A 12,923-nucleotide genomic window follows, 5' to 3' on the forward strand; every position below is an offset into this window, starting at 1 on the left:
CCTTCCAAACTTTACAGAAGTTCTCCTGCGAACTTGCAGAACTAGCACTCCTGAAAGAAAGGATATTGCGGAGACATGGCTTAGCCACAGCCTGGGGGCTTCTGTAAAGTTTGGAAGGTAGGAGACGAGGTACTGGCAGAAGTAAAGCTGTGAGTACCGGACGTGAGTCGTGCTTCGGTAGCTCAGTTGGTAGAGCACTTGCCCGCGAAAGGCAAAGGTCCCGAGTTCGAGTCTCGGTCGGGCACACAGTTTTAATCTGCCAGGAAGTTTCATATCAGCGCACACTCCGCTGCAGAGTGAAAATCTCATTCTGGAATTTTGTAGTTGCCGGCACACACCAATTGTATTTACCGGCAATGTTTATAAAAATACTAAAGACGACAGAACGCTGCAGCGATGCTAGCGCTCCACGTGGTAACATGTCACATTGCAGTGAACAGAAGACAAGCGACTTCTTTGATCAAATCTACAGCGAGGCCCTAGACTTGATCAAATATTGGACGACATTTGACAAAGTTCCCTATTACACCATCAAATATCTTTGACAAAGATTTTTGACAAACATATCATCATCATCATCATTTAAGACTGATTATGCCTTTCAGCGTTCAGTCTGGAGCATAGCCCCCCTTATACAGTTACTTCATGATCCCCTATTCAGTGCTAACATTGGTGCCTCTTCTGATGTTAAACCTATTACTTCAAAATCATTCTTAACCGAATCCAGGTACCTTCTCCTCGGTCTGCCCCGACTCCTCCTACCCTCTACTGCTGAACCCATGAGTCTCTTGGGTAACCTTGATTCTCCCATGCGTGTAACATGACCCCACCATCTAAGCCTGTTCGCCCTGACTGCTACATCTATAGAGTTCATTCCCAGTTTTTCTTTGATTTCCTTATTGCGGACACCCTCCTGCCATTGTTCCCATCTACTAGTACCTGCAATCATCCTAGCTACTTTCATATCCGTAACCTCAACCTTGTTGATCAGGTAACCTGAATCCACCCAGCTTTCGCTCCCATACAACAAAGTTGGTCGAAAGATTGAACGATGCACAGATAACTTAGTCTTGGTACTGACTTCCTTCTTGCAGAAGAGAGTAGATCGTAGCTGAGCGCTCACTGCATTAGCTTTGCTACACCTCGCTTCCAGTTCTTTCACTATGTTGCCATCCTGTGAAAATATGCATCCTAAGTACTTGAAACCGTCCACCTGCTCTAACTTTGTTGCTCCTATTTGGCACTCAATCCGTTTATATTTCTTTCCCACTGACATTACTTTCGTTTTGGAGATGCTAATCAAACATATTTGACAAAGAAATTTGATAGTGTAATACCGGCCTAAGCGTGAATTGCAGAGTTGTCACGTGGATGTAGACAGCCGGTAGGGAGACGCGTGAGCCCGGCAGGCAAGTCTTCACCTCGTCGCGTTGCAGCGGCTGGCCGTGTTGTGTTGTGTCTGCGCCGCGCAGCGCAGCGCAGCGCAAGAAACCGGTCCGCCCCCACACGGCTGGCTGGCGAGCCTAACGCGTCACTGGCCGCACCGGCGCGGTGGTGGGGGAACGCGAGTCTATGCCGCGGCGGCGGGAGGTGGCGGGCTGGCGAGCGGGCGAGCTTCCCCGCGAACCTTCTGTCAGTGCCGCGCGGAACTCGGGCAGGGAAGGAGGTGTGTTGCGTGTGCTCTCTCTGTCTCGCGACTCGACACAGCGGCCGTCCTTCGCGACTTGTACTGGCCTTCCTCTTCCGACCGCTCGCCTCGAGTGTGCAGTGCAACTACCCTCCGCCGTGGAAAACTGTGCGTGTCATGTGTGTGGCCCCTGCACGACGACATCAGAAGAGGGCGGCGTAGTGCCGTCGCGACGCTGCCGCCGCCGCCGCACCTGGAGCGCCCGCGGAAGACGCCGGCGTCGCATCGAACGGCGGGTGCGAGTCTGTGCGCCGCGGCGAGGATTCCAGACGCCCGGGGGTAAGTTGAGTGTTGTCGAGTGTCGCGTCGCCTCGTATAACGTAGCCGCCGGAGGCTGTTATTGAACCACTAGACTAGAGGAGCACTTCTGAAATCGTCCGCGAGGGCCTTTTTTGCCGAAAAATTCGTGCGAGAAAAATAGCTTGTTTCATTCATAGAGGAGATGCGACTGTACTGGTAGAGTTCGTATTCCTAAATTTCCGAAAGACTCTGGATACCACTACTACCGTCGACTAATGAACAAGGTACGATCGAGAGGAGTACCTTCCACAGGTACGCGATTGACTCAACGAGCCTTACGAGCAATACCACCCATTACGTTGTACTGTACTGCTAATGTTCAACGGAAAAGAAAATACCATCGGGGTGTTCGTCAACGAATAGTGACAAGATTTTTAATGTTCTTGATATGCTTAAAAGAGTAGTCAGATCAAGGTCAACAGCACTATCAGGTAGTCTGCTGACAGTGCTGTTGTCCGCAGGAAACTATCGACTACGATCGATCTTAAGGTAATATGGGAGTTGGACGAAATTACCACTTACTGTATTAAATGCCAGCCTCATCAAACGTGCATACGTGCGATGTAATACCCGTAGTATAGAGGGCACTAGTTAGTTTCCGCTTGGTGCCCAACATCCGGAGCAGGTCATACCGTTTAAATATTTAGACGTAATACTGAGAAGCAATACGAAATGTGACGAAGACTTAAGATCGATTACAAGACACGCGAGCGCAATACTTCCATTTGTCTGAAAGGTTCTGGGAAAGCACAGTGTATCTTTAAAGAAAACGGCTAAAGGGACCAATTCTGCAGTATTTCAAAGTAGACATGACGCTGGATGTCAAACGAATCGAGACACTCGCACCTACGTTGACAGGTCGTCCTAGCACTTACGGAAATATGACATGTTTGGGCGCTAGAAATATGAAACTCTGGAATAGAGGCGACGACAACCTGTTAGGTGTATTCAAACCGACATTTAAGAAAGACTGCAACAAATCTGCTGTCACCATCATATGTCTAGTTTCTCGTACAGCGGTACGTAGGCAGTGATTTTTTTTCCCTTCTCTCGGTAAGAGAGTGGATAAGGACGCAGGTTCGCTAATAGTGCTGAAGACTATAAAAGGTGCGCCACGCACTGGACATACTAAGTATCTGTCACACTGGTCAACGAGCGCGTGACACCTGGTCCCTTTCGCAAGATGTGCCGCGCCACCTGACCGCTTTCTACTCGCGAGATTTTCCTCGGTTTCGCCCGGGCCACCCGGTCACCAACACATGTTCGCTCTGACTCGATTTAGTCTCTTCCTGTTTGGAATATCACATGTCCGACAACATCTATCTGTAGAGCTCCTCGTAACTGACATCGTCATGTAGTCATTTGAATTTCCAGCCACGAAAAATCGTTTATTTTTGTTTTCTATTACGGAGCAATCATTGGTTTTCCGCTCCATCTGCGGTAAGACAGCCGTTAGGTTTCCACCCAGTTATTGTGGTATTCCTTGTAAAATTCACTGCGAGTCCATTTGTGCCGCACAAATTGTACTTACATTGTTGCTTCTGCATTACTTATCTACTACAATTTTCAGATGTGAAGGACGTAGTTTTTGTTGTTGGTAGACAACGTAGGTGCAATGTATAGTAAAATAATTATTTCCACACTCAATCGCATTTTTGTTGTAAGACATAGACCATCCCAAAATGGTCATCGTCAGTCTTGTTCATATGGTCTTATTGGCACAGGCGCAATTTTAGTCTATGGTGAATTGTGGCTCTCTAGAAGTGGAAGCTATTTTTCAGTCTCTTCCGTCAGGAAATCATTTAAATGTACCTGAAAATACTCTCATGCGTGCAGGACTGTCGCTTTCGCTTAAGAATGAAACGCATGAAAGTACTACTATAATATATCGGCACACATCTCTATAGATAGATGCTAGGCTAGATCTAAATAATTATAGTTATACGTAACTGTCGGGACCAGAAATGATTTAGGCAGTGGGATGATGTTCGTGAGGCGTGCAACACAGCTTGCGCTAAAAGCATCCAGCGATTCATTATTTGCTTAATCGAAGTAAATTTGCATGATTTCGGAATGCCTATTTCTGCCACAATTGAAGTTTGTGGATTCTCAGTGATTATTTGTAGATGTGCGCTGAAGTCAGGATTACTGTAGTTCCATTGCAGACCTATACAGTCACAGTTGTGGGCGCGCATTTCACTTTATAACCTAAGGTTCTTGACCGTTGTGTGGCTTGTACTGTAAATTTGGGATCTGAAGGCATTTTAGTAACCTGCTGGGCTATATCTGCCTGTGTGCGTGATGCAGGGTTGCACACGAGTGTGAACAACCGTTGCAGACGGTCAGCTGTTCGGGTCTGCGTGGTGTCGGCGGTGTGCGGCGGACACACTCGCCGGCCTGTCCCAGCCTTCCTGTTTCAGTCCATTGCTCGCAGCCGGGGCACAGCTCGGCTGGTCTGCAGGTGGGACTTCTTCGGGCACTTAGCACTTGGTATGGCCGAATTCTCCGTCTGTATCGACATTTGTGTGTGTCCCGCAACGGAAAATTTTTATAAGCGTGAAAAAAATGGTCAATTTTTCTGTCCAAACTGCTTCGTCCCTTTTTCTTCGTTGCTTAATGCCTTTTTTACACTGGCGTCCAAATTTCTTGGGAAATACGGAAGCGTCCGATCCCGCCCGTCTGCTTTGACCCATGATCACAAATATGGCGGAAACAAAAACAAACACACACACTTTCCACAAGAAGCCTAATGACACTAACGGGACAAGCGCGGGAAATGGGGTGTTTTGGGTGGGGGGGGGGCAAATTAAATATAAACAAATTTAGACGCCTTGCGTAGCTACAACGTGTAAGTGAAGACAGCCATGCATGAATTCCCACCCACCTCCCCAGGGGTCGTAACCCCTGCAACCGATAGAAGATAAAGATGCTTCAGTAGCTGATTAGTGTTTTTTGTCTTTTTTAAAAAAAATCTCACGGGATGAACGAACAGATCAGAAAGATAAATATAATAAACTATAACAGAAATTGGAGGAAACAGATAATTAAAATAAGTAAGAAGCGTTTTTAAATTTAAAAAAAATTCTCACGAACAGATCAGAAAAGTAAACAAAATAAGATAAAACAGAACTGGAGACAGCCACACTCAAACCAAACTCCGCGCCGTCATGACGTCACACACAACACCCTTACGTCACAGGTCAAAGCCGACGCGTGGGATTGGACGCTTCTGTCGACCCATTTCTTGAAAGCAGTCTCTTTCATATGTAAGGCTATTTTGTTATGATGATTTAGCTCGCTGGGACAGTATAGAGTACAGCGCTTTAAAAACTTTAAGACAATGACCACGCTGCGTGCGTTTTTGTCCCAGGATGTGTGCTGACCTGTTTTAATGAGCTTTATATACTTCGGTGGTGACTAAACACGCGTACAACGCTGTTACGTTGAGTAATGTTTGATAAAGTTCCATATATGCTGTGTCGTTAAAGCCCTCTACTAAGCCCCTGTCTAGTGCCACGTAATAGTAAGTCTGTGTATTAATTAGACAGCCGTGACCGCTAGAAATTTCTTGCGTACGTTAGAAAGCCGCATCTCCATATATATTTAATCGATGTCATTACTTTATGGTTTAGCTGTCTCAGCTATCACATCCTGCATTTCCGCTACGTGCAGATCATGTCAGTGTACAGCGTTAGCATTGAACTTCATATTTCCAGAAAAGATTGAGACTGCCGCTGTTGTTCCGCTTCAATGTTTAGGCTTCGTGAGTTCTGCAGAGAGATGCAAAGCGGGAAAAAAAATGGAGCGAAGATATACTTCGAAACATGGTCGATGTTAGCCCGTGTGTCCATGCGGTATCCAAGACGAATAGTTGTCGACGTTAAGCAAGAAGACAAATGCTGATAGTCGCTTTCGGGCATGATCTAGGATGCTTAATGAGTTGAAGGATCTGGGACCAGGGTAGTGAAACATACCTTACATGTTGAAAGTAATGTGAGCATCTCCCGTACAGCGCTAAAGTGTGACAGTCTGGCAAGAAAACACGCAGGTAGCATTTTCAGGAGCTTCCCGAGGCTATGTCACTGCGTAAGGATATATGGCGCGGCAGCGAAAAAGTCGAAGTTTTGGTCAAAAATCGCAATGAATACTTTTTTCGACCATGCGAATTAAAACTTCTACGCCGGCCTGTGTGGCCGAGCGGTTCTAGGCGCTTCAGTCTGGAACCGCGCGACCGCTACGGTCGCAGGTTCGAATCCTGCCTCGGGCATGGATGTGTGTGATGTTCTGAGGTTAGTTGGGTTTAAGTAGTTCTAAGTTCTAGGGGACTGATGACCTCAGATGTTAAGTCCCATAGTGCTCAGAGCCATTTGAACCATTTTGAACCAAAGCTTCTACCGTACCCTAAGCTTCTATATTTAAAAAGCTTTTCCCATATGGTTAGACATTGACGGATCGTTTGTTCGAGAGAGAGAGAGAGAGAGAGAGAGAGAGAGAGAGAGAGAGAGAGAGAAAATTGTAAAGCATTATCTTTCGCTTTAGGTAGACGCGTATCGGTGAAACTCAGATTGGAGAGTGACAACTTCTCGTTGGTTCGCTTCAGTAAGGGTTTCGTCATTAAGCTGCTGCCGTTATAATGTGTTCATGTAAGAATAGAATAGATGCTGAATGATGAATGCAGCTTGCCGCTAACTTTGTGTAATGTTTTGTCTGTATAGACGTGTATCTGTTGCCTTTAAGATCCCTTCACTTTCACACATAAATCTATACAGTAAAGTAAGGGCCTCCCGTTTTGTCTTTAGGCTGATCCGTGATAAGACAGGCGAAAAGTTAGACTAATGGAGGATTATAAGTATTTTCTCTAATTTCATTCGCGCTCGCTCGCTCTCTCTCTCTCTCTCTCTCTCTCTCTCTCTCTCTCTCTCTCTCTCTCTCTCCTCTCCTTTATCTATGTACAGTTTTAAATATAATATTTCATTACGTGAAATCAGCCCAATAGAATCTCTGGTGGAGCCCTTCGTCTGAGTATTCAGCGGCTGGCTTGCTGTAAAAGATCTTTACATTTATTATTATTGTTAAGCGCTGCATTCAGTTGGGAAAATCGATCGTTTGAACAATTCGTTCCTTTTACGACAGATTTCGAATTCCAGATGTGTACGAAGCCTTTTTGGACGATTTAACAAAGACTCGGTGATTGCAGGCTCTCTTCGACACAGCTGAAACTTCCCCACTAATTACAGGGCCAACGCGATCATCAATGATTCAGACAAAGAACTCATTCGTTCATTCACTCCAGAATAAAAGGGGTCACAAACCATATTTATGAAGGAAATTGTATATTCAATCCATCTCCATTACATGTCCAGATTTCTTTTGGTTCCAAGTCTTAATTACTTTGCGTTACAATTTCTTTCTCTTCAAATAACCCGCTAGTGGCACAAATGTTAATAGCTCGCTTTAGCGTGAAGAAAAGCAAATATGTCTCTTTTAGAAACCCGTCAATCTTTCAACAGATACTTCCGAAGCTGTCCTAGTTACCCGTCTAACAACCATGGAGAATACATATATGTATCTCTGTTATTCCAAAGAACAAACGTACTAGAAAATACTTTGGCGTCGCCGAGCTGTCGCCGCATATGTTACTAGAAAATCAGATCAGATACTTTTCCAAAGTAAATAAATGTGGATGGTTTGATTGACAATGATTAATTGGTGCGTGGTAGAGGGTAATTTTCCGTGGGGAGATTACACACAGATTGAGGATTGCAGAAGTCTGCGCTGATTTTCAGTTTCAAAGACTGTTGTTTCAGGAATCCTATTGGCGTACACACAACACTTTCGCGACCGGAAGTTGATAAATAGCAGGCTAAGCATCTGATTATTGCACGCGGCACATTCCGAAGTGGCAAAATGAACCAAAAGGCGTGCCGCACTGTAAGGTGTAGTGTAGCCTGCGGTAAGTGGTATATGTTGCTTAAAACTCGCTGTGAAATGAAAATGGAAGAAGGAATATTAGGGTTTATCACCCCCTTCGACGACGAGGTACCCAGCTCGGTACTGGGGAAGGAAATCGGCCTGTCCGTCTCAAAGGAGCCATTCCGGCACTAGGGGTGAGAAAATCAGTGAGAACCTAAACGTGGATAGCCGGAGGAGGATTTGAACCACGGTCCTACCGAGTGCGAGCCCCACTGTCTTTAACCGCTGCTCCGCTTCGTCCGGGACGCGTTTTCCACGGACAGCTCGGTGTGGAATTGTGGTCGCCAGTGCCGGCGCTCGCAATTAACTGCGATTAGTAGCGCACCGGCGCAGCCAGGGGGGGGGGGGCGGAACGAAACGGCGGCGTGGGGGCGGGAGCAGCCCGCCCAGGAAATTCTCCGTCACGCCGGGCCGCGTCTACCGCCCGGCCCTGCCTCCATACACCTACGCTCCATTCCACGACCCACACTGCGGTCTGTGGCGGAGAGTTCTGATAACACGGTCGCGAACGATGCTTGTGGATGACGGCCTTCGGTTAACCTTCGAACAACTTCTGTTTCCTCTGATTTTCCCAACACCGCCATTTCGCGAGATGTTGATTTCATATGGCATCATATTTTGGGGTAATTCATCACTGAGGAATAAAATATTTATTGCACAAAAGCGTGTAATCAGAATAATAGCTGGAGTCCACCCAAGATCATCCTGCAGACATTTATTTAAGGATCTAGGGATATTCACAGTAGCTTCTCAGTATATATACTCTCTTATGAAATTTGTTATTAAGAACCAAACCCAATTCAAAAGTAATAGCAGTGTGCATAACTACAATACTAGGAGAAAGGATGATCTTCACTATTCAAGATTAAATCTAACTTTGGCACAGAAAGGGGTGAATTATACTGGCACTAAAGTCTTTGGTCACTTACCAAATAGTATCAAAAGTCTGACAGATAACCAACAAGTATTTAAGAAGAAATTAAAAGAATTTCTGAATGACAACTCCTTCTACTCCATAGAGGAATTTTTAGATATAAATTTAAAAAATATATTAAAAAAATAAAAATAAAAAACACAAAAAATGAAAAGTTGTTATATTAACTTATGTTGTTAAATTAACTTAATTATGTCATGTATTGGAAAATTTGACTCGTTCCACATCATTACGAAATATCGTATTCATGATCCATGGAACTAGTATTAATCTAATCTAATCTGTATGTGGGTCATGTGCTGTCTGTCCCTCTCTTATCACTCCGGTGATACACGTCACCTCTTTTGTAGCCTCTACCACTGTTCATGAACATCAATAAAAGCAAAACGAGGATAATGGAATGTAGTCGAATTAAATCGGGTGATGCTGAGGGAATTAGATTAGGAAATGAGACACTTAAAGTGGTAAAGGAGTTTTTCTATTTGGGGAGCAAAATAACTGATGATGGTCGAGGTAGAGAGGATATAAAATGTAGACTAGCAATGGCAAGGAAAGCGTTTCTGATGAAGAGAAATTTAACATCGAGTATAGATTTAAGTGTCAGGAAGTCATTTCTGAAAGAATTTGTATGCAGTGTAGCCATGTACGGAAGTGAAACGTGGACGATAGATAGTTCAGACAAGAAGACAAGAGAAGCTTTCTAAATGTGGTGCTACAGAAGAATGCTGAAGATTAGATCACGTAACTAATGAGGAGGTATTGAATAGAATTGGGGAGAAGAGGATTTTGTGGCCCAACTTTACTAGAAGAAAGGATCGGTTGGTAGGACATGATCTGAGACACCGAGGGATCACCAATTTAGTATTGGAGGGCAGCGTGGAGGGAAAAAAATAGTAGAGGGAGACCAAGAGATGAATACACTAAGCAGATTCAGAAGGATGTAGGCTGCAGTAGGTACTGGGAGATGAAGAAGCTTGCACAGGATAGAGCAGCATGGAGAGCTGCATCAAACCAGTCTCAGGACTGAAGACCACAACAACAACAACAACAACAACAACCACCACTGTTCAGCACCTCTGTTACGTTCTCTCTCTTACGGAACGGTGGTCACGAAACGCACAACTCCTCGTATCTTCTACACCCGTTCCATTAATCCTCTTAGACTGACGAGCACTATTCTGGGATCAGTCGAACGATCGCGTTGTAAGCCATTTGTTTCTTTGCCAAGTTAAATTTCTTAGTGTTCTTCCAGTGTACTGCAACTACCGCGGCATCTGATTTCCCTGCAGTTACTTTTACTTCATCGTTCCGCAAGTTTATTCCGGACCTTTGTTCCTAGATATGTTACTGCTATTAGTGGTACCAGTGATTATCGCCAAAGGTATAATTGCGCACTGATGAATCTTTCCAACTCTTTTTTTGCGCAATGCGTTACATTTATTTACGCGGAATGGCTACCTGCAAATCACTTCACCAAGCGTCGATCCTGTGCAGGTCTCCTCGCACATCTTCTGACGTCGCACATATTGACTACCTGCGACAGAATATTCTGTCTGCAAACAGCGTCATAGAGTTTCTGTATTTACTACAAGGCCACTTACCGGGTGATCAAAAAGTCAGTATAAATTTGAAAACTGAATAAATCACGGAATAATGTAGGTAGAGAGTTACAAATTGACGCACGTGCTTGGATTGACATGGAGTTTTATTAGAACCAAAAAATATAAACGTTCAAAAATGTCCGACAGATGGCACTTCATCCGATCAGAGTAGCAATAATTAGCATAACAAAGTAAGGCAAAGCATAGATGATGTTCTTTACAGGAAACGCTCAATATGTCCACCATCATTCATCATCAATAGCTGTAGTGGAGGAATAATGTTGTGAACAGCACTGTAAAGCATGTCCGGAGTTATGGTGAGGCATTGGCGTCGGATGTTGTCTTTCAGCATACCTAGAGATGTCGGTCGATCACGATACACTTGCGACTTCAGGTAACCCCAAAGCTAATAATCGCACGGACTGAGGTCTGGGGACCTGGAAGGCCAAGCATGACGAAAGTGGCGGCTGAGCACACGATTATCACCAAACGACGCGCGCAAGAGATCTTTCACGCGTCAAGCAATACCTTGCTTTTTTTTGTTCTAATATAACCCTATGTCATTCCAAGCATGTGTCAATTTTTACCTTTCTATCTACATTATTCCGTGGTTTATTAAGTTTTCAAATTTATACTGACTTTTTGACCACCCGGTATGTATCGCGAACATTTCGATAACTGTCCTATAACACTACCTTCAGGTAATCCCGGACTTACATATGTTACTTTCATCCCGTTGAGTTCCAGCTCCTAGGCGGTCACTGCCTATTGCGCTCTGGATCTGATTGACGAACGTGTTGACGCAAGCTTCACAAAATTTATTTTGGTTTCTGGAGTCGAGACTTTAGATTTTCCTTAAGGTTATAACACGAATAGAAAATGTGCTCAGTAATTCTGCGCACACACACTACACACACACACACACACACACACACACACACACACACACACACACACACACGACAGGGTGATCTAGCGGTAAAACGTGGGCATGGAAATCGAGGGATCGCTGGATCGAATTCAGGTTGTACCGCGGAAATTTTCAGTCTTGAATCTAGCCTTCACTTCTCAACGATGCATGAAGTCGCCAGATATGACTCGTGGTTCGGATTGCGCTGTAAACTACAGGTTTCCTTTGGCCCATTATATAACTAGGACAGGCCAGGAACACTCTAAGGTGAATTGATAGACTTGCAGCCGGCTATTTACCCCACGAGATTGTTATTATTACATACACATATCTGTAAAAGAAGAGATTCGTCAAGTCGCACGCTTTTGTCACCAGTCTCATTCATCATACTTGAAAGGCTTATTCTGGAGAGCGAAAACTGGTTCGTAAAACATTAGGGACATCTAGCCCAGGACAGTGAAGCGAATACGGGTATAATGTCACAACCTAAAGTTCCTGTTCTAACCTGCTAGTACTATGGGTATGACAGCACAATAAAGTACCATACCTAAAATTCAGCATTCTGCCGCTGGCTACTGAATTTATTTTTTTTTTCAGTTCCGTGTCTTGGTGTTCTTAAATCCTCCTCAGAGCTGTTTGGCTTCAGTTTGGTAGTTTGTTGTTGTTCCAGCGCGACTGATACACTGAGGCATGCTGAAGTATTAGGTCGTAAGTGTTTTTTACTTCAACGTTTATATCGCGTTCGAAATCTTGTTGGATATTAACAAACTCTGACCCACAAGACGTTACTCGCGTTTCCTTGCCCGCACACACTGTGAAAAAGTGTGGGAAGTTTCTTTGTGTTGTGCAGTGAAACATAGGCGTAGGGAGACATTAAAAGGACCGCTAAGCAGATTGCGGATAATGTTTCCGGTAAGATTTTAGAGAAAATGAGTTTAGCATTACGGCGCGGAAGGAAAACAACGTAGGTAAAGGCTCAAGTCCTCACATTAACTGGCTTCCGTATTTGGTTATAAGGTTAGATCTGATACAGCACGCTGTTACATCACATAATACCTCTCAGATCAACTGTCCCGTTCTTAGCTGGCTTAAGCTTCCCTTTGCGAACGTACTACAGTACTGTGGTGTTACTATATATTAATTCATTATAATTGACAAATTGTGGTGAATAACTTATGAATGTTGGTGAGCTGTGCAGGGTTTCTACGAATGACATACACACGGACTTCGATATTACGTTGTCTAGCTGTTGTCCAGCTCTTTCAAATTCTAAAGGTGGCAGGGGTATAATACAGGGACCGAAAGGCTATTTACAATTTGTACAGAAACCAGATGGCAGTTATGAGTCGAAGGACATGAAAGGGAAGCAGTGGTTGGGAAGGGAGTAAGACACGGTTGTAGCCTCTCCCCGATGTTATTCAATCTGTATATTGAGCAAGCAGTAAAGGAAACAAAAGAAAAATTCGGAGTAGGTATTAAAATGCATGGAGAAGAAATAAAAACTTTGAGGTTCGCCGG

At 44.4% G+C, this 12,923-nt stretch overlaps 1 protein-coding gene across 1 annotated transcript in view; it reads left to right on the plus strand.

The window, feature by feature from the left end:
* LOC126088478 (uncharacterized) overlaps positions 1–12,923 on the plus strand; it is a 441,574-nt gene that overhangs the window by 71,639 nt on the left and 357,012 nt on the right. Inside the window, exon 2 of the mRNA XM_049906619.1 lies at positions 1,437–1,966. Coding sequence (XP_049762576.1) covers positions 1,437–1,966 — 530 coding nt within the window. The remainder of the gene's footprint in view (positions 1–1,436; positions 1,967–12,923) is intronic.

This window comes from Schistocerca cancellata, chromosome 6 (assembly GCF_023864275.1).
Source record: "Schistocerca cancellata isolate TAMUIC-IGC-003103 chromosome 6, iqSchCanc2.1, whole genome shotgun sequence".
Lineage (NCBI taxonomy): Eukaryota > Metazoa > Arthropoda > Insecta > Orthoptera > Acrididae > Schistocerca > Schistocerca cancellata.